Consider the following 26,045-nt stretch of genomic DNA (forward strand, 5'->3'; position numbering starts at 1 on the left):
TTAATTAGTGGAACGGTTTCCCTTCAGAAGTTGTGGCTGCTCCATCACTGGAGGCTTTTAAGAAGAGACTGGACAGTCATTTGCCTGGAATAGTATAAGGGCTCCTGTTTGAGCAGGGGGTTGGACTAGAAGACCTCCAAGGTCCCTCCAATGCTATTATTCTGTTAGTGGAACTGCTTGCCTCCAGAAATTGTGGGTGCTCCAGCGCTGGAGGTTTTTAAGAGACTGGACGACCATTTGCCTGGAATGGTATAGGGTCTCCTGCTTGAGCAGGAGGTTGGACTAGAAGACCTCCAAGGTCCCTTCTGTTACTCTGTGTGTGACCTAAGGGTTTCTACTACCGTTATCTTTTTGCTTGGTCTTATTACATTTATATCAAGCCTAATAAAAGATTGGACAGCCATTTGTCCGGAATAGTATAGGATCTCCTGCTTGAGCAGGGTTTTGAATTATTTCTCCAAATAACGTCTCATTTTTCTTCCTGGATGATAATAATATTAAATTTATACGTTGCCCAACTCCAGCAATTAAAACCTATTCTATTTATTAAATTTATACGCCGCTGAAACTTTTGATATCCTATGGAAAAAACATCCCATGCCGTTTGTAGAGACTCAATATGTCTATAATACAACCTAACATTTCAGGAGATTTACAAGCCTCATTTCCCCCCATGATTAAACCAGGAGTTTATAACATGTTTTTTAAAAAATAAAGATTTATTCTAGTATCTGACTAAACTTAATTTAAACCCCTTTCTTGAAAGAAAAAATTCCTCCTATGGAAAATACCCCAAATAATTATTTGCCAATACAACTTCTCTAGTAATTATCCAACCTCTTAAGAGTCACAAAAACTCAAATAAACAACCCCTAATCAACATACTATAAATTATTATTGTGTATTATCCCGTATTAAGCATCTGCCTGGAAATTAACAAAAAATACCCTTAATATATAATATTATGAAATATCAGCTATTAAAATTAATATACGGTCACCCTCCTCAATAAAAACGTCGAATATGGACTTTAATGGGGTTAAACTCAAGCCCCGTTTCCCCCGAGGGGCGATGGACTACAAACCCATCACCTCCCTCAGCCCAGCCCAAAGGATGGGAGTTGTGGTACCGGCCTACACGTCAATCAAAACACCCCTCGGGCTCTCATTGGCCGAGTTTCCAGGAAGCCCCTCCTCCGTTTCCGCCCCCGGATGGGTTTCGCCTTATTCCCTTGGAGACGGAGGACGAGGGTAGGAGAAAAAAAAAAAAAGCCGTGCCCTGGGCGCATGCGCGCCGAGGCGAGAGACGCTGGCGAGGCGACGCCTTCAGTCTGGTGCGCCCGGTGACGTCGCTCGGCGCGCGCCCGAGCGCACCGCCCCGCCCCTTCCCGGGAGAAGGACTGCGCAGGCGCGGCAGCCCGCCCTTCCTCCCTCTCTCTCTCTCTCTCTCTCTCTCTCTCTCTCTCTCTCTCCGAGGAGGCGTCTCAGCCGGGCCGCCCGTCGGGAGCGCGCCGCCCGTCGCCGTGCCCGCGCCCTCGTGCCCGCCTCGCCCGCCCGCCCGTCTCCGCGTCCCTCTGGGGTGGCCGCGGCCCCCTCCGGCCTGGGCGCGGCGGCGATGGAGTAGCCGCGGCCGGGGAAAGGCCGACGCAAGGTGAGGGGCGGGGGTCGCCCCCCCCAAAGGAAGGAGAGGGGGGGCTTGGCAGGGGCGGGGACCCCCGCAGGACACGAGCCGGGCGCGTCCCCGCCCATGAAAGTCCCACGATCGTGGTGGGGAGGGGGCGTCTATCCAGTGAGTCCCCCCCATCAGTGTCCCCCTAATTGGGTTAGGAAGGGGGGGATCTCTGCAAAACACGCGTGGTGATTTGGGGGAGGGCGATCGTGGCTTATTTGGGGGAGGGGCAGAGCATTCGTATGGAAGAACTGGGCTAGCCTTGCATTTTTGCTTTTTTTTTTCTTCCTCCCCCCTCCTCTCTTCCCCCCCCCTTAAAGGAGGGGGGAGCTTTATAAAAGTGTCACTTTCTATTGTCTTCAGCACTTGGAAGGGGCGATGGGGTTGTTTAAGACCATGGGGGTGGGTCTGATGGGGTGCACAGTGACAACCAGGGGTGTGTGTGATTGTTGTGTGCAGGGAGGGGGCCAATGGGGCATTAGGAGGGAGCGAAGGGGAGGGCAGATCTAAGCCTGGAGGCTCACAATAATAGGACCCTGATCAATTTCACTCTTTGTAAGTCAGTTTCACCGTTGGTGTGTGAAGTCCTTGCTTTATTTTATTTTATTTTTTACTTTCTCCTCTTTGGGAGCTTGGGGGGGGGGAAGAAACCACAATCAACACAAAGGCAAAATAAGCAGGCTTCGAAGAAGGCGTAGTTAAAACCAAGCAAGCAATAAAAAGCAATAAAAAAGCCCAGTTGCAATCATGCAGAAATTGATTAGTTGGGTATGAAGGCAAGGGGAAGCTGGAGAAGAGGAAAGGGGTGTGGGGAGGGGCGTGCAGGGATAGGATTTGTGCGATTTGTAAATGTGGTGTGTGCGATTGTCTAGCAGAACTTTTTAAGGACCCACTAGGCCTGGGCTAGATTTTAGGTTAGCACAATAGAGAAGCCTGGATCCTAAGTGTGCTTGGGAGAATTTCCTTCAGTCAAGAAAAAGCAGTCATAAAAGGCGATAGGACACGTGTCTTCCTTTATTTATATTTAAATAAATCGGGGATCTGTGTCTTATTTTATTTGCATTTGTGTGCATTTCAACAACGGGGCTGGAATTAGGCACTGGTTGTGGGAAGGAGAGTTGGATAAAGGAGGCCCTAACATGACAGGGCACTAAGCACACGTGAATGAGGACTGGGGGCAGAGTGAGAATGAAGGAGGAGGCCGTTCGTCTGTAAGGTCTCGATAAAGGAGAATATTTGCAGCTCAGGGTTGGAATGAGGGGTCCTTGGTGCTCTCTGAGCTCAGGCGATTCACCGTAAGGTCTCTTAAGGAGACAGGACTCCCTCCCTACCAAGTGGAAAAGGGCTGAGACAGTTGTAAGAAGCGATCACAATAAGAATCACCATCCATAATTTTGAAGGTAGAAAGCAGGGCGTGCAGAAAACAGAACCGGGAAGAGATTTTGGCAAAGGGAAATGTGTGTGTAGGGGGAAGCTAGTGAGATTGCAAAAAAAAAAACCGAGAGAAGGAACTGGGCGATGGATGCAAAGCAAGGAGATCTTGACAGGATCTCTTTTGTTGTCTTTGTTTTTTGGGGGGGGGGATCAAGCCTTCTAGCAGGAAAGGAGGATTGAGACCCCTTTCCTTTGATCGCCCCCCAAACATGCCAGCAGAAAAGGTAAGAGGTTTGACTATTTTGGCTTATTATCTCCTTGCCGAAAGTATTTTGAGCATCTGCTCCTTTCAGCCAGCCGCTGATCCCTCAGGAGTAAGGATGAAGGAAACAGAAGGTGTTGCTTCTGGTGTTGTGGGAATCTGATGATAAATGTTCCCTTTCTGGTCAAATGCTTTGGACCTGTGCATATTATTAGAGGTTGCTTAACTCACCAGAGCCAATAATTGCGGGTGAGCGAGGATCCTGTAAAGCAAGACGAACATAACTACCCTTGCTGAGTTGGTGTGCTGGTTATCTTGTTTCTGTTAAGTTTTGATTGTGTACAGAGCTTTGGGGCGGGTGATTTTCCAACCGAGCTTTGTTGCAATCCGTTATACCAAACCTTTACAATAAAAAAATAATAATAAAATCTCCCCCTCCCAAGTTTGTGGGCTGATAGGAACCCGTCCTTGATCATCCGCTTGAATTTTGAACTGTCATTTCAAGACGTTAGGCTCTGTTTCTCTCTGTGTTCTTTTTTCCTATTCGGTTGTCCTTGCAGATGGTGGATGTTGATATTGGTGCTGGTGGAGATAACCCCAGAAGAAAAATGGATGCTCTTACAGATAGTAGCGCCGAGATTGTTCCGTTGGAACTCTATGATTCATCCCGAGCCAAAATAGCTGCTAATCTACAGTGGATCTGCGCGAAAGCTTATGGAATAGGTAAAAAAAAAAAAAAAATTAAATCCCGTTGCAAAAATATTATTTTATTTCTTAACCTCTCCCTCCCTGCCTTCTCACTGAACGGGTTTGGAACTGTGCTTTTTTTTAAAAAAAAAAAATATGTATAGAACTGCTTCCTTTCCATGCTTTGCCAGACCTTGGTGTACACCCCCTTTTCTTGTCATGAATGGCCTGTAGTTTTAAGTGCAGAACACCCTGCCGTGCCATTGTTTGTTTTTGTATCGCCAAGCTGTCCTCTCCCACACATCATTTAAAAAGGCCTGCGAGAACCCCACCGTTTGTAGGATTTGACTTTGCGAGTCCTTTTGGGGGGGGGGGTAGATGCCTGCTGCTTAGTTTGGAGGGTTCCTAACTGATTAATTTTTAAAAATAAAATAAAATAAAATCTTGTGGTATGCAGAAGGTCAGTCGGTCACCTTCCTTTAAAAAAAAAAAAATGCAGCATTTGAATTCCAGAACAAATTGATGTGAAGATCACACATCCCCTTTTGTGTGGGATTCTGAGTGGTGGGTATAAAAATAAAGGGAAGCTATTGATGGAAAACGTCTAGCTGCTAAACTCCTGTGTTAGCCTGAAAGTGTATGTTGGGACCTTTCCAATTTCTCTCTCTCTCTCTCTCTCCCTTTCTCTTTCTCTCTCTATCTTGCCAACTTGAGTTTTGCATTGCAGTAAATTCATCTGTTTTGATGTCTTGCTTTCTATCTTTTGAGCAAAGATTTCTATAGCTATTTTATTGGTTATGGTGCTTCTAGCAGAAATAAGTGTGAAATATGTAATTCGGAGTTACAGAGTTGTTGATCCTTTTAATCTAACTCCATTTTGCCAACTGCTTAGCAAATTGTTTGCTTTTTAGTAGGGCTAAAATGCAGTGTATTTCTTACTGGCAGGTTTATTTCTTTTTGGCTAGCACAGTACCTTTTTGTTCTATAAAAATTGTACCATGTGTTAGATTGAGATTAGGAATGCTAACCAAAAGTTTCCTGCACAGAAATTTTACTGCAGCTCTGGTAAATTGGAGTTAAAAAAACAAAAACAACTTCACCATAGCATAAGCCGCAACTACAGTTAAGATGATGGTGTTTTGTATTCCTCCATTATTATGGTTTATCTGTTGGGATATTTTGTATCTGATTTTCAGAACTGTACTGTATAGGTTGGAGTCACTGGTTAGTAAATGTTGTGTTTATGTTTACCTTCCATGGGAACTAGGGAACTAGGCTTGCATGAGAGCAGAGTTATAAACATATCTGTTGATCAGGGTTACAGACCCCAATTGAGTGGATTTCAGAATTTGAATTCAGGTTGTTACCCTAAATAATTGGCTAAGTTTCTTTAGCCTTCCAGATAGTTGGTATAATTTTTATCAATGTACAGAAGCCGCACAATCATGTAATTGACATACTTGACTCTATTTCTCTCAGTATGCATCTGGTCAGTTGCAAAAAAAATCAGATTTGATGTTTGGCTTTAAGGCTTATTTCTCCTCCCCCCCCTTTCTTAAAGTATAAAACTGTGGTCCTGCATACCCCAAATCTCCAATCTTCTAAAAATCTTTGCAAGGCTTCAGACTTAACTCAATTAGATATCTGCGCAACCTCACCTTAATTCCAGATTTCCTCCAAATATGAAGCCAGCACCTACTTTGTAATGTTTGAATGGCACTGCTGAGAGTAAATCACCTTTGAGTTGTGTGTCAAATAGTAATTTTGTGAAGACACACGTCTCTCTTGCACTCAGATGAGGTGGTTCCAGCGAGCTCGTGGGACAAGAAAACAGGTATCTAAGAAGCTGTTTTGGGATGAAACGAGGCAAACAAGCTGAAACATAACCCGAAAAAGGCAGTGGGAAAGCTGGCAGATCTGGATAAAGGCGTTGAACTAGTTTACAGTTTGGTGGCCCTCCTGGGCTTGGGGCTACATTTCTCGCTTGCAGTGTCCAGGAGTGCCAATTGCAATCCTGTCTCAGTGTAGAAATTCATGCATGGATTATGAATTGCATCCAAGCTAGACTACTGAGGTTGTACAACTATCTAATTGAAGGCATAAACCAAAATGTAGTAGTCTTAGCAGTTGCCCTTGAAGTTTTGATTTGATAAAGCCGCTGTGCCAAAGTGGTTAAAGTGTTGGATGAGAATGTGTGGGGCGGGGGGGGGGCTTTGAAGGTTTCCCATTGATTGAGTCTGTAGGAGGCAAAGGGTGGGTGGGACACCATAGTACAGATTTCCTCAGCATGGGAAATCGGAGAATTTGAGTTCTAATCCTTTTGATAGATGTGCTGTAGATATTGAGGAAGGATGGTCATTTTCAAGGAAGTTGCGTTCCTGAGTTTTGATAGATATATTGTGGTCGGTTAGTCGAGCATTATTGACCACAACTATTCAAGAATGACATTTCCACAAGCAATTTGTCCTTTCAGCAGTTTTTAAAATAAGGAAATTGTGTTTTTTTTCTTCTTTTCTCCTGATTGGCTACATCTTTAATTAAGTTGCTGGTGGTGTCAAACACCAGTTCTCTCCCTTTGAACTGGCTCGTCTTCTCCTTTCAGATAACATCCCGGAGGAATTAAAAGATCCCTTTTATATAGACCAGTATGAGCAGGAGCACATCAAACCGCCTGTCATCAAGCTGTTGTTATCCAGCGAGCTGTACTACCGCGTCTGCAGTCTTATTCTCAAAGGGGATCAGGTGGCTGCGCTGCAGGGACACCACTCGGTCATCCAGACGCTCTCCCGGAAAGGGATTTACGTCATGGAGAGCGACGATACGCCCGTGTCCGAATCCGATCTCAGCTCTGCGCCGATCAAAATGGTGAGCTTAAAAGAAAAGCACGAGTTGAGCTCCTGTGCTTTACTCTCCTTTGTTTCCTCCTCGCAGGTCCTCCCCAGGCCTGAACTGGCTGACCCCTTTTTCCAGTCTTCTTGAGAAGGCGATTGAACCCAGCGTTGTTGTTGTTTTTTTGGTCTTGTAGAGTCCACACATGGCAATGATTGATGCTCTCATGATGGCCTACACGGTAGAGATGATCAGCATTGAGAAAGTCGTGGCGAGCGTCAAATGTTTTTCTACGTTCAGCGCCTCCAAGGAGTTGCCCTACGATCTGGAAGATGCGATGATATTTTGGATTAACAAGGTAAATCCTGAGCTAATTTTATGGGGAAGTTTCTGATTGTCGGTCAAACACCAGCATGGGACCTGCAAGCGGGATACAATTTGTGTTTTCCAATATTAGGAGAACGAGGGGGGAGTGTAAGCGTTTCTCTACAGTAACTAGGCAGTAACTTCACCTTGCTTCTAAGCAACATAAAACGAAACCTTGGATAAATAAAATTGGCTAGCGCAGGGGAGCTAAGAGGTCCCAAAAGTGAGAGAATACTCTGTAAAAATCTTCTTCTCCTGCTTAACTCTCTTGCTTGTATTTCAGAAAACAAGTATTTAGCCAGAGATATTAGACTTAATTTCGAAAATACCTTAGAAATTGGGTAGGGAATAAAACAAGGGAAATCCATTTACTTAGGTCCTGGAGTAATTTTGTTTTTATGGCTTGGGGGCTGATTTGTGATTTAGATTTAGATTTGTGATATAGTGGGTGCCTATATCTGAAGTACGTACGTATATGCCGGCGTATTAGGTGACCCGGCATATAAGACGATCACCGTCTTTGTCGCCGAGCCGCATTCCTAGAACGTCGTCTTATACACTGGAAACTACCAGTATTTCTGGCGTATAAGACGACTCGGCGTGTAAGATGACCCCCGTCTTTGGCGCTGAGTTTAGCGCTTCCGGAAGTCGTTTTATATGCCGGCATATACGGTATGTGTGTCTAGATACGCGTGTGTATATTTGGAGCATCTGTATGATTAGGAATTTGAAATGGTTAATCGTATTTGATTGTCATCTGGATTGGGTGGTAAGAAAAAGAGAGGGAAGCACAGGCTTATGGATATGCAGAATACCGTTAGGGAGACTGAGAAAGCATAAAGAAATAACAAAGCCCTGAAGTTTAGCAGTTAAAACAAAAATCAGGAGAAAGAATACAGTTGTCATCATTACCTTTTTTTTTTCTCCTCTGCTCTTTTAGGTGAACCTAAAAATGAGAGAGATTACAGAAAAAGAGATTAAATTAAAACAGCAATTATTGGAAAGCCCAGGTCATCAAAAGGTAAAGCATATTAGATGAAATGGGACGTTTAATTAAACCTCATTGTTTTTTCTATCTGCCTTTGCTCTTACATCAGTAGAATTTACTATCCTGTCTTGTACCTCTTCTATAAAATTGCTTTGTTGATTCCGATGCTCTTAATTTCTTTTTCCTTTTTTTTCTTTTTTAAAAATCTGTCCATGTACTGTATTGTGGAGTGATTTGAACATTAAGAGATGTCTTAAGACACGGTCTGCAAAGGTGCCAGGGGTTTCAAAAAGATGGAACCTGGAGGCTGCTGTGACAATCCCAATTTCAAAAGTTTAGTTTGCACTCCCCGTTTTATTTTATACAGGTAGTCCTCAACTTAAAACTGTTCATTTAGTGACCGTTCAAAATTACAACAGCGCTGAAAAAAGTGACTTACAACCGTGTTTCACACTTATGACCTTTGCAGCATTCCCGGGTTCATGTGATTTACATTTGGATGCTTGACATCTGACTCACATTTATGACATCGTAAAGTGGGGCAACACTCGCTTAACAAATGTCTCACTTAACAACATAAATTTGGGGCTCAGTTGTGGTCGTAAGTTGAGGACCATGTGTATTTAGTTTATATTCACATTTTCCAGATTTTTTTTTTTAAAAAAAAATACCTGTTAAAATTGTGTAAGTAACATCTATAGCAGTGGCTCTCAACCTGTGGTTCACAGACCCCTGGGGGGGGGGGCATGAAGTTACAGGGTCTGCAAAGGCTTGAAGAAATGTGATGATTTAAATCTTATTCTTGGGGGTTTGTGGCCAGAGTCCATGGCCAGAAAAGGAATTTAAAGGGGGCTGACGGTGAAGAAAAGATTGAGAACCATCGATCTATAGAATTACTCAGAAGAATTAGTAGTGCATGTATACAATCCTTCCCGTCTTTTGTTCCTTTTAAGCATTGGACGTTACTAACATATATGCTGTTACACTTCCAGCATTAGAATATTATGAGAAGCACACCAAGCACAGTGGCACAACTGTGGGCGTGCATTTCTAAGTCTTGCTGAGACCTTCTTAACGGGTGTGGAAAAGGCTGCGGTTGAACTTTTTATATTGCACAGTCAAGACTTATTTAAATGACTTCCCGAAGGGATCTCCGCATGCTTGTCTCAAAGATGTTTTCTTGAGTCGTTTGGATGTCAAAAACCGTTCGCATGGCCCGGATGAGGCTCATGTAAAGTTTGCTTGTTAACATGCTCTGATGATGTTCCTCTCCTGTTCCCACCTTTCCGTTCCCCTGCTTCCCGAACAGTCTCCTTCCAAGTGGTATTGGAAATTAGTGCCTGTAAGTTAAATTAATTCCTGTCTGAACAGAGTTGTCATCCACAAAACCATGGCTTTTTTTTAATAGGTCTTTGATTTGCTTCCATTCAAAGCGCTAGCCTTCACCGTTCGCAATGTTTTCTCGGCTCCGGGCATTCTTTTTTTTAAAAAAAAACCAAGAAAATGTAGATTTCATTTCATGATTTTACGTACTGTAACTTGTAGCATCCATCACTAGGCAGATTTTCAGAGTGGCCGATGCTGAAACTCTCTAGCTATAGAAAAGAAAGATTAAACTCTAGATTGTCCTGTTCTATTTCAAAAGATTCCTGCTTTGCAAGCGTTGAGGTGAAGCCGGTCAGTTTAAAGTAATTTGGGCTCCCTTCCCTGAAAATAAGGGAAACGGTCGCTATAGTTGGATTTACATAGCTTGTTTTGAAAAACTTAACTTGTAGTAAAAGTCCTCCCCCCTCCCTCTAAATTCTTGCATATTACCGTATCTTGTTTCAAAGATCTAAATGTACAGTTCTTGTACGCACACACAGAAAAAAACCTCTGGTGTTTTACTAAGTCTAAACAGTCTCGTTTTGACTCTACTTAGAGTTGCCCTTTTGTTGAGCTCCATCACAGTGTTTGCAAGATGGACAAAGGAGCTGTTTCAGCCTGGTCCTTCTATGTCCTGTTAATTCTCTCCCTAGTCTTTGTTGAGCCTACACTTGCTCAATTAACTGGAAGGTTAGGATTCCAGCTGCCCTATGGCATAAAAATCCCCTGTTTCTGAGCAGCCTTCGTGAAAGAATGTGTGGGCTTCATAAACGCTGACCTGGGTCGATTCTGACAGTAGGGCATCCGAGGCTAATTAAGACTGGCAAGCGGTGGTTGAGTTTTGGGAGAAGTTACTGCCAGCCCGAGGCCATCCCCAGCTTGTAAACATTGGGTTTTAAAAAGTTTATTTAGCACAATGACACGTGCTAGTAACGGTCCGTTGACCCTTTTGTGAGAGACCACTCCATGCAGAGGTCAGCAAATTCTGTTCCTCCCATGCTTTTATTAGGTGAGATTGCCGCCCCGCACAAAAGTCCTTCCAGTTCATTATGATAGCTAAAATTAAATACGGTTTTAAGACTTTTCCCAATGAAGTTGAGAGTCCAAGAGTCAATGGGAGGCCTTGAATTTTATAAGGGGGGCCTGCAGTTTGAATAGGAAACTCAGCCCCCATTTTTGCTGCTTCAGCTTGCGAAGCAGAGGGAGTAGAGTGAGAATTTTAAACCCACAGGTTCACCTTACTGTGGAAAATAACCATGCTCAAAATCTAATCTAACATTAAATTGGAATTACATAAGAGTTCTGGTTGTCATCTTTTAGCTGCAGTGATGACACTATTTTGCTTAAGAATGATACCGTGTATGCTTTACTCAGCGCGTGATCCATCTAGTGACGTGCTCCATGGTACAGTATGATTCACATTACACAACAAGTTTGTGGAGAGACTCAGGCTGAAGAAAAAGCAAAAAAAAATCTCACAATTCAAATGTTCTTATGGGACTTTTGCCCCACGGATTAGGTTGTATCCCTTGGTCCTTTTTTTTTTTTTTTTTTGCAATATTATTTCAAGATTTGGCAGATCTCTTGCCTGGCTGATACCAGTTTTCCAATTCGATACCAATTCTGCAACATTGCATTTTCTGTTCTGCTCAGAGCTTCTAACCAGGCAAGATGGAGTTGCAAAAAAATAATAATTTCTCAGCCTTTGCTTTCCTCAAATAATTCATACGGAGACATGGCCTTAGCTGAACAGCTAGTTTGTGTTTTATGTTTTGGGATATTCTCGAGAAAAGTGATAAGTATCAGAAGATCTCAATATAATATTATGAAATGTTGCAATTTTTTTTACTTATTGTGCTTTTTCTGCTACATTGGTAGAACTTTCAGTTGCATCTGGCAATATTATACAGTGCCTTTGAAGCTTAATTTAAATATTTAAAGTAATATATAATTATTTCAATAGGGAGTGAAGAATCTATGGAGATTCTTTGTATGCTTAGTTAAAGTACTGGAAAGGGACATTGGGAGATTAGTCTTGATTATTTTGTCAGAGACAGCTTACAAGCTATGAAAGTTGTCGATTTGGAGCACCAAAGATCAAATTAATAGTTAAAATTAGTATGTGTTGGTAGTGGGTGGAAAAAGAGAGATACCCTTGTAATGAAAATACTAATTAGATGATTACAAACATTTGCTTGTTCTGAACTTTGATTTTGCTCTGTGTGTTTCTTAAAAAAGAATAATATTCTAAAGAACACAGGTTGTCCTTGACTTACAACAGTTCATTTAGTGACCAAAGTTACAACAGTACTGAAAAGAGTGATGCATGACCCTTTTTCACACTTAAGACTGTCACGCTTATGATCAAAATCCGGATGCTTGGCAACTGACTCGCATTTACGACCGTTGCAGTGTCCCGGGCTCATATGATCCCCCTTTTGCGACCTTGGACTAGATGACCTCCAAGGTCCCTTCTAACTTTATTATTATTATTATTATTGTCAGGGGGGAAGCCAGATTCACTTAACAACTGTGAGATTTAACAAGTGCAGTGATTCATTTAACAGACGAGGCACGAAAAGCCGTAAAATGGGGCAACACTCACTCAATGCATTTCTCATAGCCACATAAATGTGGGGGTCAATTGTCGTAAGTCGAGGATTGCCTGCCTTAGCTTTAGTGCAGGGTCTGCCTATAGGAAGACCGTTCCAAAATTAGCAAGCAAGTATTCACAAAATGAAGTGCTTGTTACCAGCAAAAGGATTATAACACCTTGTAAAATGGAAGGTTGCTGGGTTTAAAACAGGGCAGGACTATTTCAAAAAGGGCCCCACGCCGATGGCGAAATGGAGTTCTAACCCAGTCTAATTTGGTGACTTTGGGCCAATCAAAATCGGCGTGTCGAGGGTTGGGGTGAAAAAATCTGCACGAAAGACGGGATGTACAAACTTCACGACTTTTCTCTTCCTTTCTCAGGTACGTTACCGCCGAGATCATCTCTCCAGCCGACAGCTGCCCTTTTTCCCGTTGCTTGAAGACCTGATGAAGGATTGTAGCGATGGGGCAGCTTTACTGGCTGTAATCCATTATTATTGCCCTGAGCAAATGAAGCTCGATGGTAGGTCGATAACAGAGTTTAAAAGAAACCTGGTTTCCTGAATGGAATGTTAGGGGATACCAAAGGAATAGGCAGCTGTCAGACCCTCCCTACCCTGTATAACGGTCAGTCCAAGCATCCTTTGGTATGTAGCTCCCTCCTTCTTCCAGCTGGGTGACCTTGAGGCAGCATCTGGAGGAGATAGAGCACTTACTTCCATTTCCCCAAGCGTTCCCTTCTTTGGTTCAACCTCCCCACAGTTCACGGCAGTTTATCACCGCATAGCAGCGAAGCACAGGCAAGCATAAGGTGGCAGCTGACAGTGACACTTGATTAATGGTGGTGTCCCTTATAACTCTTATCATATTCAAGGAAGTGTTGATTGCAGTGGAGGATATTTAGCTCCGGTTTGAAGTATCTTTCTGGCTAAAATCAACAGGGCAAAATTGCTTCATCTTTGCTCAGATCAGATTTCTGCAGATCCGTTTCTTTGCCTTTATGGACCGTACTGATGCGCTCGGATTTGTTGTGATCGATAAGTTTCTTAAACAAGGCTCCCTGTCGCCGTTTTGGGACTTGGACAAAGAAGTTTCCATCTCAATGCAGCCTCCAATCGGAAGGGACCAATGCACCATAGCCAACTCACCACGGGACAATTTTAACAATTCAGTTAAGTCTAAATCTTGTCCCACAGCGAGTTGGCTGTGCTAAATTGTCGTAGACACACACACACACAAACACACAAGCTGGCATTTTCTGGATGTGCTCGGCGTTTCGAGTCTTAGAATTTCTTTAGGGAAATCTTAAAATTGCAGCCTTCAAACAGCGAAAGGTGTCAGGCTTTCTGTTAGGGAACATCCTGGGATCCAAGAGGCTATTTTGGGGGTAATTCTCTTGTTTCTTCCTTCCAATTGCTAGAGATTTGTTTGAAAGAGGTCACGTCGATTGCGGACAGCATCTACAACATTCAGCTCCTTCGAGAATTTGCAAACGAGTACCTGAACAAATGCTTTTACCTTACCTTGGAGGATATGTTGTATGCCCCCTTAGTTCTAAAGGTAAGAGAGAGGGGAGGTGCTTAACACGCTTTTCAATAAGGGGCAGGCGATCTGGTTTATATTCCTTTTTTTCTTCTTTCTTTCTTTCTTTCTTTCTTTCTTTCTTTCTTTCTTTCTTTCTTTCTCTTTCTTTCTTTCTTTCTTTCTTTCTTTCTTTCCCTAGCCCAATGTAATGGTGTTCATTGCCGAATTATTCTGGTGGTTTGAGAACGTCAAGCCGGATTTCGTGCGGCCCAGGGACTTCCAGGAAGTCAAAGATGGTGAGTAATTTGGATGGCGAGGATTCGTCAATGGAAAGCAAAACATTTTTTACAGTGGAATTGGTTTCCCTGTCTTTTACCCGGATGGATATTCTCAAGTCTTTCTTTTCAAAATGGCAAATTGTGTTTTGTTTTGGTTTTTTGGCCAAGAGGCTGAAAATGGCTAAAAAGGAGGGACTTTGGGCCAGTCCCCCCTCCCCCTTAGAGAGACTCAAACTCCTCAATTCCTTCTCCCCCCCCTTTGAAACCACTCAAAGGATCTGCCTGCTGGAACTAGAGAATTTATAAAAACAGCAGATTTTTCGCTGCCTTTCAGCCTTTCGCTTCTAATCTTTGAACATTTAGCCGATCCTTCGGGTGTCTTTTTTGAATGTTGGGGCTCCAGAAGGCTCTTGTCAGTTAAAACTAACCCTGGTAAACCAATGTTCTAGCTAAAACCATGTTGCATCAGAAAAGCAGTCGCCCTTCGGTACCCATTTCCAATGCCACCAAGCGGAGTTTCATGGCCAGCCCAGTGGTCTCCAGTTCCGCCGACCTGCAGCCTCCGAGTCAAGTCCCGCCAGAGACGTGCAACAGGTAATTATGAATATCCTGAAGTATTTTGATGATTTGGAAGTCCTTTGTTCTTTCCCTCGAGTCCTTGTCTCCTCGAGTTGAAAACGGGCGCACTTTGCAGGAAAAAACCCGAGGCAACGTCGCCAAGCAGGTGAAGTGGGCAAAGGGGAGTTTAAGGAGGCTCCCCGTTTCAGCCGCTTGACAGGAAAGCTGTTCTCAGAATTTATTTTACGGATTTATTCCTTACGTCCCTGACCCAAATAATTTGGGCTCTCCGGCTGTCCCACGTTCCTCTGGGATAATCTTCATCCTTGCGTCTGAACTGCTCTCTGCGGTGACCTTGTGGGCCTGTTTTCTCGTCTCAGTCGCTTCCTCCTCCCTAGCTAAGCGACGGTAATTAATTGTGAAGAAAGAGCTCTTGAGGACTAGATTCTTATTCACTCTTCATGTTTTCCTCGCCCGTTCTGTTTGAGAAGAGAAAAAAATAAAGCCTCTGAAAAACTGACTGAGCTCTGGTGTGTTTTCCAACAGTGGCAAAGGAAGCCCTGCCTTCAGCACATCACACTCATTGCTGCCTTTAAGGCAGAAGCAGCAAAAGTCCCTACAGGGGGAAGAAACTTCAGGTAATTGGTACAATTCCTGTTCTCTGAGAGGGGGGGGGGCAGTCTGATCACTGGAGGAATGACATTTTAGAGGTCAGGTGCCATGCAAGTCATCCTGCTTAATAATATGCCCTTATTATACCTCTATTTTTCCACCTGCCCCAGTTACCTTACTGGGAGCTTCTAATACCTTTCAAAAGCCAATTAAAGATCTGTCTCTTCCTGGGTCAGAAAGCGGTCCGATCCTGTGAGACAAAGTTCTGCTCCATGTCCTTAATGTTTTCATGCATCTATTATTAATTCACTGTGTTATTTTTATATGGACTTAATTTGAGGTTTACTAGTTATTCAGGCTGTCCTAAGTTGCCCGCTTAGTAGGGCCATCATATAAATAGAACAAATATGTTGTATTTAAGGATTTAAATAACGGCAAGTGTGCTTGTAGTAAAACATTGTGTGATTTCTTGGGTGTTTTTATTTTAGATCAACGGCATCGGTCTAATTCCTTGACTCGGGCAGATGGGCAGCCTCGGGATTCGATTCTGGCGTGGCCAGAGAAGAAGCAAAGGTACTCCCCTCCCCATCAGCTGTTTTGTGGATCAGGCCGATTTAAAACAAGATGGTCTGCGCTGAGGTTGAACCAAATAATCAGTGACCGATTTCAAATCCCTGAGCATCACTTGTTAAAGGCAGCAAACTTCAGTGGCTACCTGTAAACCCGTAAGGCTTTTTTTAGACATCACAAGTATATTTTTATTAGTCCAGACTTGGTCAACTCTGATATAGTGCTCTTTTTCCCTTTAATTTGTACTCTGTTTGATAAAATAGTTTTATCTTTTTTTTAAATATTGTAAACCATCCAGTTACCCTGTGGTAAGCTGGGCGGCCAATACTTTTAATAAATAAATGATAGAGAGATATAGATAGATAGATAGATAGATAGATAGATAGATAGATAGATAGATAGATAGATAGATAGATAGATAGATAGATAGATAGATATAGAAATAGAGAGCTTTAAATATAGATAGATAAATCTAGATAGATGTAGATATATAGATATAGATATAGATATATATTTTCTCCCCAAAGCACACTTCTAACAGTTGTCTCTTTTAGGCCTCTTTCACAACCTACACCGTTCGGTCTTCACCACGCGGCGAGCAGTGACGCAGACCCCAGCTCTGGCGATAGCATTAGCTTGGCGAGGTCCATCAGCAAAGACAGCCTGGCCTCCAACGTTGTCAACATCACCCCGAAACAGCAGCTCTCCTCTGCCCCCGTGAAAAGCAGCGGGAAAAGCTTGCTGAATAACGTGGAGATCGAGGACGACGAGGAAGAACTGATTGCCATCATTCGGCCTGAAGCCACCCCAAACCACAGCAGCCTGGAACTTCAGTGCGGGCCGGCTCGATCGCCTGGTTTTGCCGGCACCGCCTGGACTCAGAAATCGCCAAGCGAGTCTTCGGAAAATAAGCCGGAGAGTTTTTTCCTGGAACCGTTAATGCCCGCCCTTTTACGGCCAGCCAAGGAGAAGCAGGTCATCAATAAGGAGGACGAATGCGGAGAAGGGAAAGCCAGAGGTTATGTGACCAAAAGACTGAGCGAAGGGCACACGGCGTTGGCCCGTAAGAAAACCAATAGCAGTCACAGCGATCACAGCCTTAACAGGACTTTCAGCGTGGCTTCCAATTCTGAACTAACCGTGATTGCGGGTCCCAGTTTGGCCGAGCCTCTGGTGCACTCCGACGTCAGGATAGAGCCCTTTTGTCCCCAAGCAAGCAGCAGCGTGGAGCCCTCCTCTCAGGAGCGGCCTTTGGTGGGGTTCTTCCTGCACGCTGCCAAAGCAGAGGAGGCCGTGTCCGGCAGCACCAACCTTGGTTGTCCCAAAAGCCCCAATTCCCACCTTGCGGAGACCTCGTGGACGATGGTTCGACAAAACTCTGACTCGTCCATCCTAGACATGGAGGAGGCCGACCAAGACATGGTGGCCGAGGACCACCCTCTGATTGCCAAGTACATAGGAGAGGAGGAATCGGCCAAACTTCAGGAAGACATGAAGGTCAAGGAGCACGAAGATAAAGACGACGCCAGCGGGCGGTCCAGCCCGTGTCTGAGCACCATCTCCCAGCTGAGCAGCGTCTCCATGACAAGCGGGAGCGCCCGGATGACCAGCTTTGCCGAGAGGAAGTTTCAACGGCTGAACAGTTACGAAACCAAATCCAGCACCAGTAGCTCTCAGAAAACCACCCCGGATGGATCCGAGTGTTGTCCGCCTCCGCTCACCACCTGGAAACAGAGGAGGGAGCAGAGTCCCACCAGACAGAGCAAAGACAACGTGAATGTCTTGGCCTCTGAGCTGGTCCAGCTGCACATGCAGCTGGAGGAGAAGCGGAGAGCCATCGAGGCTCAGAAGAAGAAGATGGAGGCCCTCTCAGCCAGGCAGCGGCTAAAACTAGGCAAGGCGGCCTTCTTGCATGTGGTGAAGAAAGGCAAGGGGTCGGAGATGTCTCCACCCCTGAAGCCGGAACACTTCGCCAAGGAGTTCTCCGGCCACAACGGGGAAGGCCTGGAGGAGGACGCTTTGAGTTCCAAAACGGAGGCGTTCCTTACGAAAGAGGAAGCGGGCGAAGACGAAATTCCCAAGGGGAAGGTTCAGGAAACGGTTGGCTTTGTGGAGGAGAACATTCCCAGAGAGCCGGCCCTCCACGAAATCGAGAAAAGCAAAATGATCTCCGCCGCTCTGCTAGAAGAGAACCTGGAATCGGCTGACTTCGGCGAATGCGACCTCTCCATCGAGAAGCTGAACGAGACCATCAGCACCCTTCAGCAGGCCATCCTGAAGATCTCTCAGCAGCAAGAACTTCTCATGAAGGCCCCAACCATGTCCTCAACGCGAGGAGGAGGAGGAGGAGGGTCTCAGGACCAAAAGATAAAAGCCCCCATTCACTTTGTGGAACCCCTCTCCCCTACTGGCACCAGTAATCTCCGCAAGCCACCCAGGCTCGGTCAAGGCCGGAGTCCCCGTTCGGGAAGGCCGTCTGAACTCAAAGTGGCCAAGGACCGTCCCCACACCACGCCTCGCATCAAGACCCCGACGCCCAGCGTCGACACCTTGCCCCATTTGAGACAGTTCCCATCTAACCATTCGCCCAAGGTGGAGATGGCTCTTGAAAACCACCTGGCTCCAGTGAGCTCTCCTCAGGAGAAGCTTTCCTTTGAGAATTACCGGCTCTGCGACGATAATCAGAGAGGGCCATTGGTTTTGTCCTCTTCCAAAGACACCAACATCTTCACGGAAGCCCTCAAAGATGTGAACAGCAACGTGGAAGGCTTTCACCTGGCTTGCTTCGAGGTCTCGGGCAAGGAGAACGTCCGGGTGGAAGAAGCTTCCAAGAGCAAAGGTAGCCTCATCGAAGTGGACCTCTCGGATTTAAAAGCTGTCGACGAAGAAGTGGAAAGCCAGGGCAGTTCTTCGGATTTAATGAACGAAACAGATCAGAAATCAGGAGTCGGGTTCTTCTTCAAGGTAAGGACCCACCAAAACCACTTGGAATAATTCCAGGTTCCTATCCTGCCTGGAGACCGGAGTGCAAGTTAGAAGATATTTTTATTTGGCAAAATGATTGCATCATGTCATTTGGCGTGTTTTGGATTTTTTTTTGGGGGGGGGAATGTTTTCAGAGCGAAGTTGTAACCTTGCAGGTGTTTGTGTTTGGAGAAATGGTTTTGGAGTGAAGTTGTAACTTTCTGTCGACTCACATTTAATCGCACTAGGGAGTCGGTGGCAATTTTTTGCTCAGGATGTATCTACATAATGTTACAGTCAAAAGTATTTTTGTTAGGAGGATACTGTTTAAGGGAAAATGTAGCTAATCTGAACACGGTCTTGTTTCTCTTTCTGAAAACCACAGTATATTGGAAGTGTTCCCTAATCTGGACTTTAATTCTTACAATTTCCAAGCCAACATTGGCATGGCAGAGAACTCTGGAAGATGGAAGACCACAGATTGGGGACATCGCAGCTGGAAGAAGGCTGTGTTAAAACTTTTGTAATTAACTAGGGCTTTACTATCATTTCGGGTGCAATCATTAAAGGGAGATGGGGAAGACGTTTTATTGAGGCGTTGATGTGACCAGTAGGAGCTAGTTGATTTATTATATACGTGTGTGTGTGTGTGTGTGTGCTGTTTATTCCCCCCCCCACACAGAGGTCAAAATTGCAGACTTAGGAATTTCCATATCTGCTTAGTTGAACCTGGGATAGTCAAAGACCAAAATAAAAATGCCGTATTGTTTAGTTTAAAAACGTTCGGATTCTGAGAGTAATATCAAAGATTCCAAAAGGGATATCAGGGTCTTGGGAGATCTACTAGCTAGCCCAAGAGTTAACTACTGGAGTTTATTGTAAACCGACGAAAGGACAATTGCACGGTTAGGAAAGCCACCGTCCGTGTATTTTCTCCGTTATCGATCCGGGCAATATTTGGACATTCCTCCTTTTTTTTCCCAGGACGAACAAAAAGCCGAAGATGAGCTGGCGAAGAAACGGGCTGCTTTTCTCTTAAAACAGCAGCGCAAGGCCGAAGAGGCCCGGCTTCGGAAACAGCAGCTGGAGGCAGAAGTTGAACAAAAGAGGGACGAAACTCGGTAAGTACCTTTTTTTTTTTTTTTTTCTCCCTTCCGTAAGGAAGGAGAAAGAAGTCGGAGCTGGTTGGAGGCTACTTCCCCACTTCCTTTGACTTCCTCTCTCCCTCCTTTTGAGAGTCTGGAATCCCTCCTTATTTTTTTGGGCAGACGCAAAGCCGAAGAAGACCGTCTGCGGAAGGAAGAGGAAAAAGCCCGCCGGGAACTCATCAAACAAGAGTATTTGCGGCGAAAGCAGCAGCAGATTTTGGAAGAGCAGGGGTTGGGGAAGCCCAGGCCTAAAGCGAAGAAGGCGCGGCCCAAGTCGGTCCACCGGGAGGAATCCTACAGCGATTCAGGCACCAAGTGTTCCTCTACCCGTAAGGCACAGCCCCGCTTTTAGCCTTGAGTGGATCCGAGGATGCTCCTAATTGTTTCGCTGTATTTACAACCTCTCTCCTTTCTTCCTCCGGTCAGCTGATAACCTGAGCAGCGCCCAGTCGGGGTCCAGCTTGTCCCTAGCATCGGCAGCGACAACCGAGCCCGAGAGCATCCATTCAGGGGGCACCCCTTCCCAAAGGTAGGACCACCCGTCAGCAAGACAATTTGGGAATAAAAGAGGGATATTTCCCTTTTTACTGCCTTGTTTGACCGTGATCCAAGAATTTCAACGGATGGGTAACTACGTTTCCCCTTTAGAAGAACAGGGAGTCCTCGACTTACAGTCACAATTGAGCCTCAGATCTCTGTTTGCTAAGCAAGACATTTGTTTCGTGAATTTTTGCCCCATTTTACGACCTACCTTGCCACAATTGTTAAGTGAAATCTCCCTTGGTTTTGATTGTCAGAAGGTCGCAAAAGGGGATCACAAGCTCCCCCCCCCCAGGGGACATTGCAACCCGTCATAAATGCATGCTGGTTGCCAGTTGGCTGAATGTTGATCGTGTGACCACAGGGATGCTGCAGTGGTTGTCAGTGTGAAAAAATGGTCGTAATTTTTTTCCCCAGCGCCGTTGTAACTTCAAACAGTCACTAAGCGGATTGTTGTAAGTCAAAGACTATCTGTACATGTGAAAAATAACCACCAGGAAATGTATGGGCTTTCTGCTAACTCATCTGTAGAAAGATTATTATTATTTTTTTCAGCTACCCTTCAAAAAAATCTAGAACAAAGTGTATTTCTATCCAGCTGATTGATTTATTTATTTTTAATCTTTTTGGCAATAAAAGAAGTGAAAGCAGCTTAATTTAGATGGCAGGTTTTTCTCTTTCTTGGACTGGAGATGATCCAGGTGAAAATATGTGTGTGTGTGGGGGGGGTCCATGGTGCTCTCCGAGCTTGGTTGTTTTCTTTCAGACCTTTTGTGACCCAACTAGGTAGCCTAGTCAGTGCCAGCGAGTGGGACTCGCTCCCTGTTTATAAACCGTAGCTCTGCGCTTGCTCGTTTTCTTGCCGGCGTTTCATTACCAAACTAGGTAACAGCACTGATGATGTTATCTAGTTTGGGTCACGAGACATCTTCAGGAAAACAAGCAAGCTCGGACACCACCGAGGACCCCTTTTATCATCCGAGCCTCAAATAATCATCTTTATTGAAAATATACGGACTGTGGGATTGTGTTTCTTCTGGCAGAGTGGAGTCCATGGAATCCTTGCCCGTCTTGAGCAGGAACGCAAGCCGAAACATGGAGCGCGACTGGGAGAACACGTCGACCGCCTCCTCAATTGCTTCCGTGGCAGAATATACAGGTGAGTGGATCCATCTAGCTTAGCAGTTTCCATACAGCCTCTAAAGTTGATCCGTGTCCACCGTCCCAAAATGCCAGCCAGCAGCAGAAACTTCCTGAGACTTTTGTTTTTTTCCCTCCTTTACTGAAAAGCCATGTGGGTACAGAAGTGGAAAGGCCAGTTCTAACATTTTGTGTGCAAAAAGCATAAGATAATTCCTCTTTCCTCCCCTCTGGTTCTCCCATTGTCTTTTGCCCACCCATCGGTTGCACCTGGGTGGTTTTGAGAACGATCTGTCTGCTTTGGACAGCGTTCCCAGAATGGATGGCTTTGGAGTTGGACGTTTCCAGACCACCCTCACATTCCCTCTCCCCCTCCTCTTATTGTTGTCCGGTTGCGAACGGGCTGCGTGGCGAGTCAGCCAGGACAGTCCCTCGCCAAAAGAGAAACGACGTCCTTGTTGAGTGGGAGATTTCAAGTTCGCCCCCCGTTTTGAAACCAAAGGGCGAGGTGGACGAGTGGACGGAGCTGTTAGCTTGGTTCGATAACCAGGAATGTTTTCCCCTGCTTACAAAACTATCTCTTTCCAGGCCCGAAGCTCTTTAAGGAGCCCAGCAGCAAATCCAACAAGTCCATCATTCACAACGCCATCTCCCACTGCTGCCTTGCTGGAAAAGTGAACGAGCCTCATAAGAATTCCATCCTGGAGGTGAGTCTTTCTCCGGAGTCTGTTGGTCATCTGTTAACTGATCGTCATCTGTTAAAGGAGACTAGATTGGCTCCCAGTTTTCTTGGGGGGGGGGGGAAGTGCTGGACAGACTTTTCCCCAAGATCTGCCCAGGATGCATGAACCGAAACGATAGGGGTGATGGCTTGGTGTAATGTTTTCCAGCCTTTCCAGCTGTCATGAATTCGAGAAATCATAGTTCAAACTAGATGTAGCGTCTGTGGGGCTCCATCCAATGACAATTGTCCAGTTACAAGGCTGTACTTTGGAAGCCTAGCTTGGAGCTGCTGGCCCACCTCTTAGGTCTGCATGCTGTTCACAGTGGTGTAAATTCCTAGAATACCGATAGCAGAGAATATTTGTACCAGAGGATAGAACTTCAGAGTCCTTGGTGCTCTCTTGAGTTTGGTTGATTGCTGGCAGACATTTCATTACTCAACTAGGTAACACTGCTAGAAGGGAGTTGGGTGTGTGAAGAGGAGGAGAAGGGGAAGAGGAGGACCAGGACTGTGGGGTCCTTGGTGCTATCTGAGTTGGTGGTTTCCTTGTAGACCTCTCCTGACCCAACTGGATAACAACATCAGTGCTAGAAAGGAGTGGGGTCTGTTGAGTGGAGGAGGAGGAGGAGGAAGAGGACTGTGGGGTCCTTGGTGCTCTCTGAGCTTGGTGGTTTCCTTGCAGACCTCTCATGACCCAGCTAGGTAACATCATCAGTGCTAGAAGGGAGTGGGGTCTGTTGAGTGGAGGAGGAGGAGGAAGAGGACTGTGGGGTCCTTGGTGCTCTCTGAGCTTGGTGGTTTCCTTGCAGACCTCTCATGACCCAACTAGGTAACATTATCCATGCTAGCAGGCCATGAGGTTTGCCCTCTTCATTACCAACCGAACCAAGGGCCCCTTGAACCCTTCGCTTTTCCCGGCCCTCAATCTCCTCTTTCTTCCCGCAGGAGCTCGAAAAGAGCGAAGCCAACCACTACATCATTTTATTCCGTGATGCCGGCTGCCAGTTCAGAGCACTTTACTGCTACTATCCCGACACCGAAGAGATCTCCAAGCTGGTCGGAACGGGCCCAAAGAGCATCACCAAGAAAATGATCGACAAGCTGTACAAGTACAGCTCGGACAGAAAGCAGTTTAACCTGATCCCGGCCAAAACCATGTCGGTCAGCGTAGACGCTCTGACAATTCACAACCACTTGTGGCAACCCAAGCGGCCCGCCGTGCCAAAGAAGACCCAGAATCGCAAATGACACTCGGCTTTGGCGAGGGACTGGGCTAGAGTTCACCGTCGGGGGGATCGTAACCGAGCGGAACCATAAATCCCCCTTTTTTAAAAAAGCAAGCAAGCAAGCAAGCAGCTTCTTAAACAAAGATGCAAGGACGGTGTGACGGAACGACGTGGTGTTCTTTTTTTCAGGACGCAACTGGTTTGGTTTGAATGCTTAAAAAAAACAACAACAACTGGCTGTTACACCCCTGGCTAAAGTCTTGCCGCTTTTCATGAGATGAAAGTGCTCCTGGCGAGACCCGAAGCTGGGGATTTACTGGGGTTATTTCTGGGTTTTTGGTTTTTTTTTTACTTGAAGCTCTTCATTGGTACCAGTTGGGAATCCTCCTTCCTTTCTTTCTTTCTTTCTTTCTTTCTTTCTTTCTTTCTTTCTTTCTTTCTTTCTCTTTCTTTCTTTCTTTCTTTCTCTTTCTTTTTCTTTCAATCCTTCACTCCTGCAAAAAAAAAAAAAAAGCACGCTGTCTCTCAAAGTTGGCAAAGCTGCAGTTCTAGGCGGGAAAAGAAGGAAGAACTGGGCAACAGAGGCGAGGTGCTTTTTGTTTTCAGAAGAACCCTTTAGGGGGAAAAAAGTGACTTTTTCCCTTCTGGATTACTCGTAAGGATCTCACGTTGACCTAACGTACCGCATTTTACTGCCAATGTTAAGCTAGGCTCTCATTTCTGGAGGGTGTGTGTGTGTGTGTGTGTGTGTGTGTAAGTAAAGGGAAGCCCATCCTACCACACTACCCACCCTCAGCTCAGTTTACCTATAGTATCAGTTTCTTGAATCACAATGCACTGAGAGATGTCAAATCAAGTCTTTTTATTTATTTAATGGGAACAGAGGACATATGCAAGAATTGCGATGGCTTGCGAACTTTCAGGCAACACAATCATGAAGAAGCAGATAGGTGCTAGCAGCTGGATTAGCTCATTTGAAACTTGACATGGCAAAAAAAACCCTGGATTTTCATAACCTCATCTTCCCTCTGCTATTTTTGTTTCCTTGTTTGGTCTTTTTAAATAAAGACAGACCCTAGGAATAGTGGAATGTTTTTTCACTCCCGAGCACGTTAAACTTCTCCGTTGAATGGTGCACTCAGTTATCACCGATATTCCGATGCTTTTTTAAAAAAATAATAATAATAATCATGTCCTGAAAACTGTAACGCTACTTTGTCCTGTCCTGTCCTGTCTGTCTGTCCTTTGCTGGATGAGCGGCATGCTCTTAACGAGGCGAGTGCGTTCTCTTTTTTCTCTTTTAAGTTTTCTGCGGGAGCTCTTTTTAATTTGGGAGGGGACGCAATTAGACAAGTGACCTACAAAAAGCCAACTCCCTAGGACTAGCAAGTTTTTAAACAATTTTTGTGTTTGGTTTGAAAGCTGAAAAGCGGCTTTGGGGTTTGTTTGTTTTTTTCCCCTCCTTCCTCTCCCTTTTCATCTTGCAAATATTAAATCTCGAGTTGAAACCTTTAAACCTGTGTGTGTTTTCACCTTCAAAGAAAACAACCCCTTTTCACAACTGGGAAAGATGCAGAAAGCTTTGATGATGATGTGTTTTAAAATGTCTCTTCTTCCCCCCATTCTCTCCGCCTGATAAAAATTGGGTAGTTTTTATCCTTTATCAGGTTCCCCAAACTTTTCTTTTTTTGGAGACTTTTTACCCCTTGGACATATTTTTTTTTCTGACATTTTGGTTTGCACATGTTCACTTCTACTTGAAATGTTACTTGAAGACCTCTTCTGAGTCGTGCAAAGACGCTCTTTTTCTAACACTAGAGAAGAACAAGATGAAACACACACCCTTGTGTCATTATTTATGCTCCTGGGAAAATAATAATGGGATAGAAAGTGACTTTTGTATAGAGCGGGACGAGAAATGGCGTATTTAACCCTAAGCTAGGAAAGGAGGGGGTGGGGACAAAAATCAGAATGGTCTTCCGTGGTGGCCATTTGGTTGGTTCTCTTCCCTCAAGCCTTTTGTTTTAAATAGATTGTACATTTTGTTTGATAGTCGATTACCTTGTAAATAAGGGTTCGTTTCTAAAATATTCAAGAGTATTCAATGTGGTTGTGAGCAATATTATTATTATTATTTGGTTACATGCTTTTCATGCTTGATTTTTCTCACTGTTTGATATACGACATATTTATTTTATGGAAGCACTGAAATAAAGATCATCATCCTGTTTTTTGTTACCCCATGCACTTTTTTTGTGTGTGTGTATGTGTGTCTGTGGTTAAGCATGTGCCAACATATGCATGAGGCTTTAAAGATGTGTTTTCTTATGTTCCTGCATGCCGTGGGCTAGTTAGTTCCTGAAGCTCCTATACAAACTGCCACCAAGTTATAACTTTGAGGCCAGAGATTTTAAAAGATGTTACACATTGCACATGGAAGACTTTTCATTTTGGCCCACAGGGGTGAATTACCTTTAACTCCGTGGTTCTCAACCTTTTCTTCACCACGAACCCCGTTTCAATACAATTTGCGGCCACGGACCCCCAAGACTTAACTGGAGATTTAAATCATAACATTTGTTCAAGCCTTGGTGGACCCTCCGAGTCCATTCATGTTTAGCTTAGGA

At 44.8% G+C, this 26,045-nt stretch overlaps 1 protein-coding gene across 3 annotated transcripts; it reads left to right on the top strand.

Annotated features, from left to right (window-relative positions):
• The first annotated feature begins 1,253 nt into the window (after nucleotides 1-1,253).
• On the top strand, nucleotides 1,254-25,661 carry CAMSAP1 (calmodulin regulated spectrin associated protein 1). 3 transcript variants are annotated; one of them, XM_039327059.1, is made up of 19 exons: nucleotides 1,254-1,650; nucleotides 3,865-4,027; nucleotides 6,594-6,856; nucleotides 7,017-7,178; nucleotides 8,127-8,207; nucleotides 9,484-9,516; nucleotides 12,516-12,657; nucleotides 13,555-13,694; nucleotides 13,858-13,954; nucleotides 14,386-14,530; nucleotides 15,041-15,132; nucleotides 15,595-15,679; nucleotides 16,231-18,640; nucleotides 19,625-19,761; nucleotides 19,909-20,117; nucleotides 20,215-20,317; nucleotides 21,372-21,487; nucleotides 22,057-22,175; nucleotides 23,138-23,440. In XM_039327059.1, exons 2-19 carry the CDS (start codon nucleotides 3,865-3,867, stop codon nucleotides 23,438-23,440), a joined length of 4,800 nt encoding a protein of 1,599 aa, XP_039182993.1. In that variant the 5' UTR covers nucleotides 1,254-1,650. The 3 variants fall into 3 exon arrangements, with proteins under 3 accessions (XP_039182993.1, XP_039182996.1, XP_039182994.1); XM_039327062.1 differs by lacking the exon at nucleotides 9,484-9,516 and having other exon boundaries at nucleotides 1,255-1,650; XM_039327060.1 differs by lacking the exon at nucleotides 1,254-1,650 and having other exon boundaries at nucleotides 23,138-25,661.
• Nucleotides 25,662-26,045: the final 384 nt, after the last annotated feature.

Source organism: Crotalus tigris, unplaced genomic scaffold (genome assembly GCF_016545835.1).
Source record: "Crotalus tigris isolate CLP2741 ecotype Arizona unplaced genomic scaffold, ASM1654583v1 scf7180000024350.909852, whole genome shotgun sequence".
Classification (NCBI taxonomy): domain Eukaryota; kingdom Metazoa; phylum Chordata; class Lepidosauria; order Squamata; family Viperidae; genus Crotalus; species Crotalus tigris.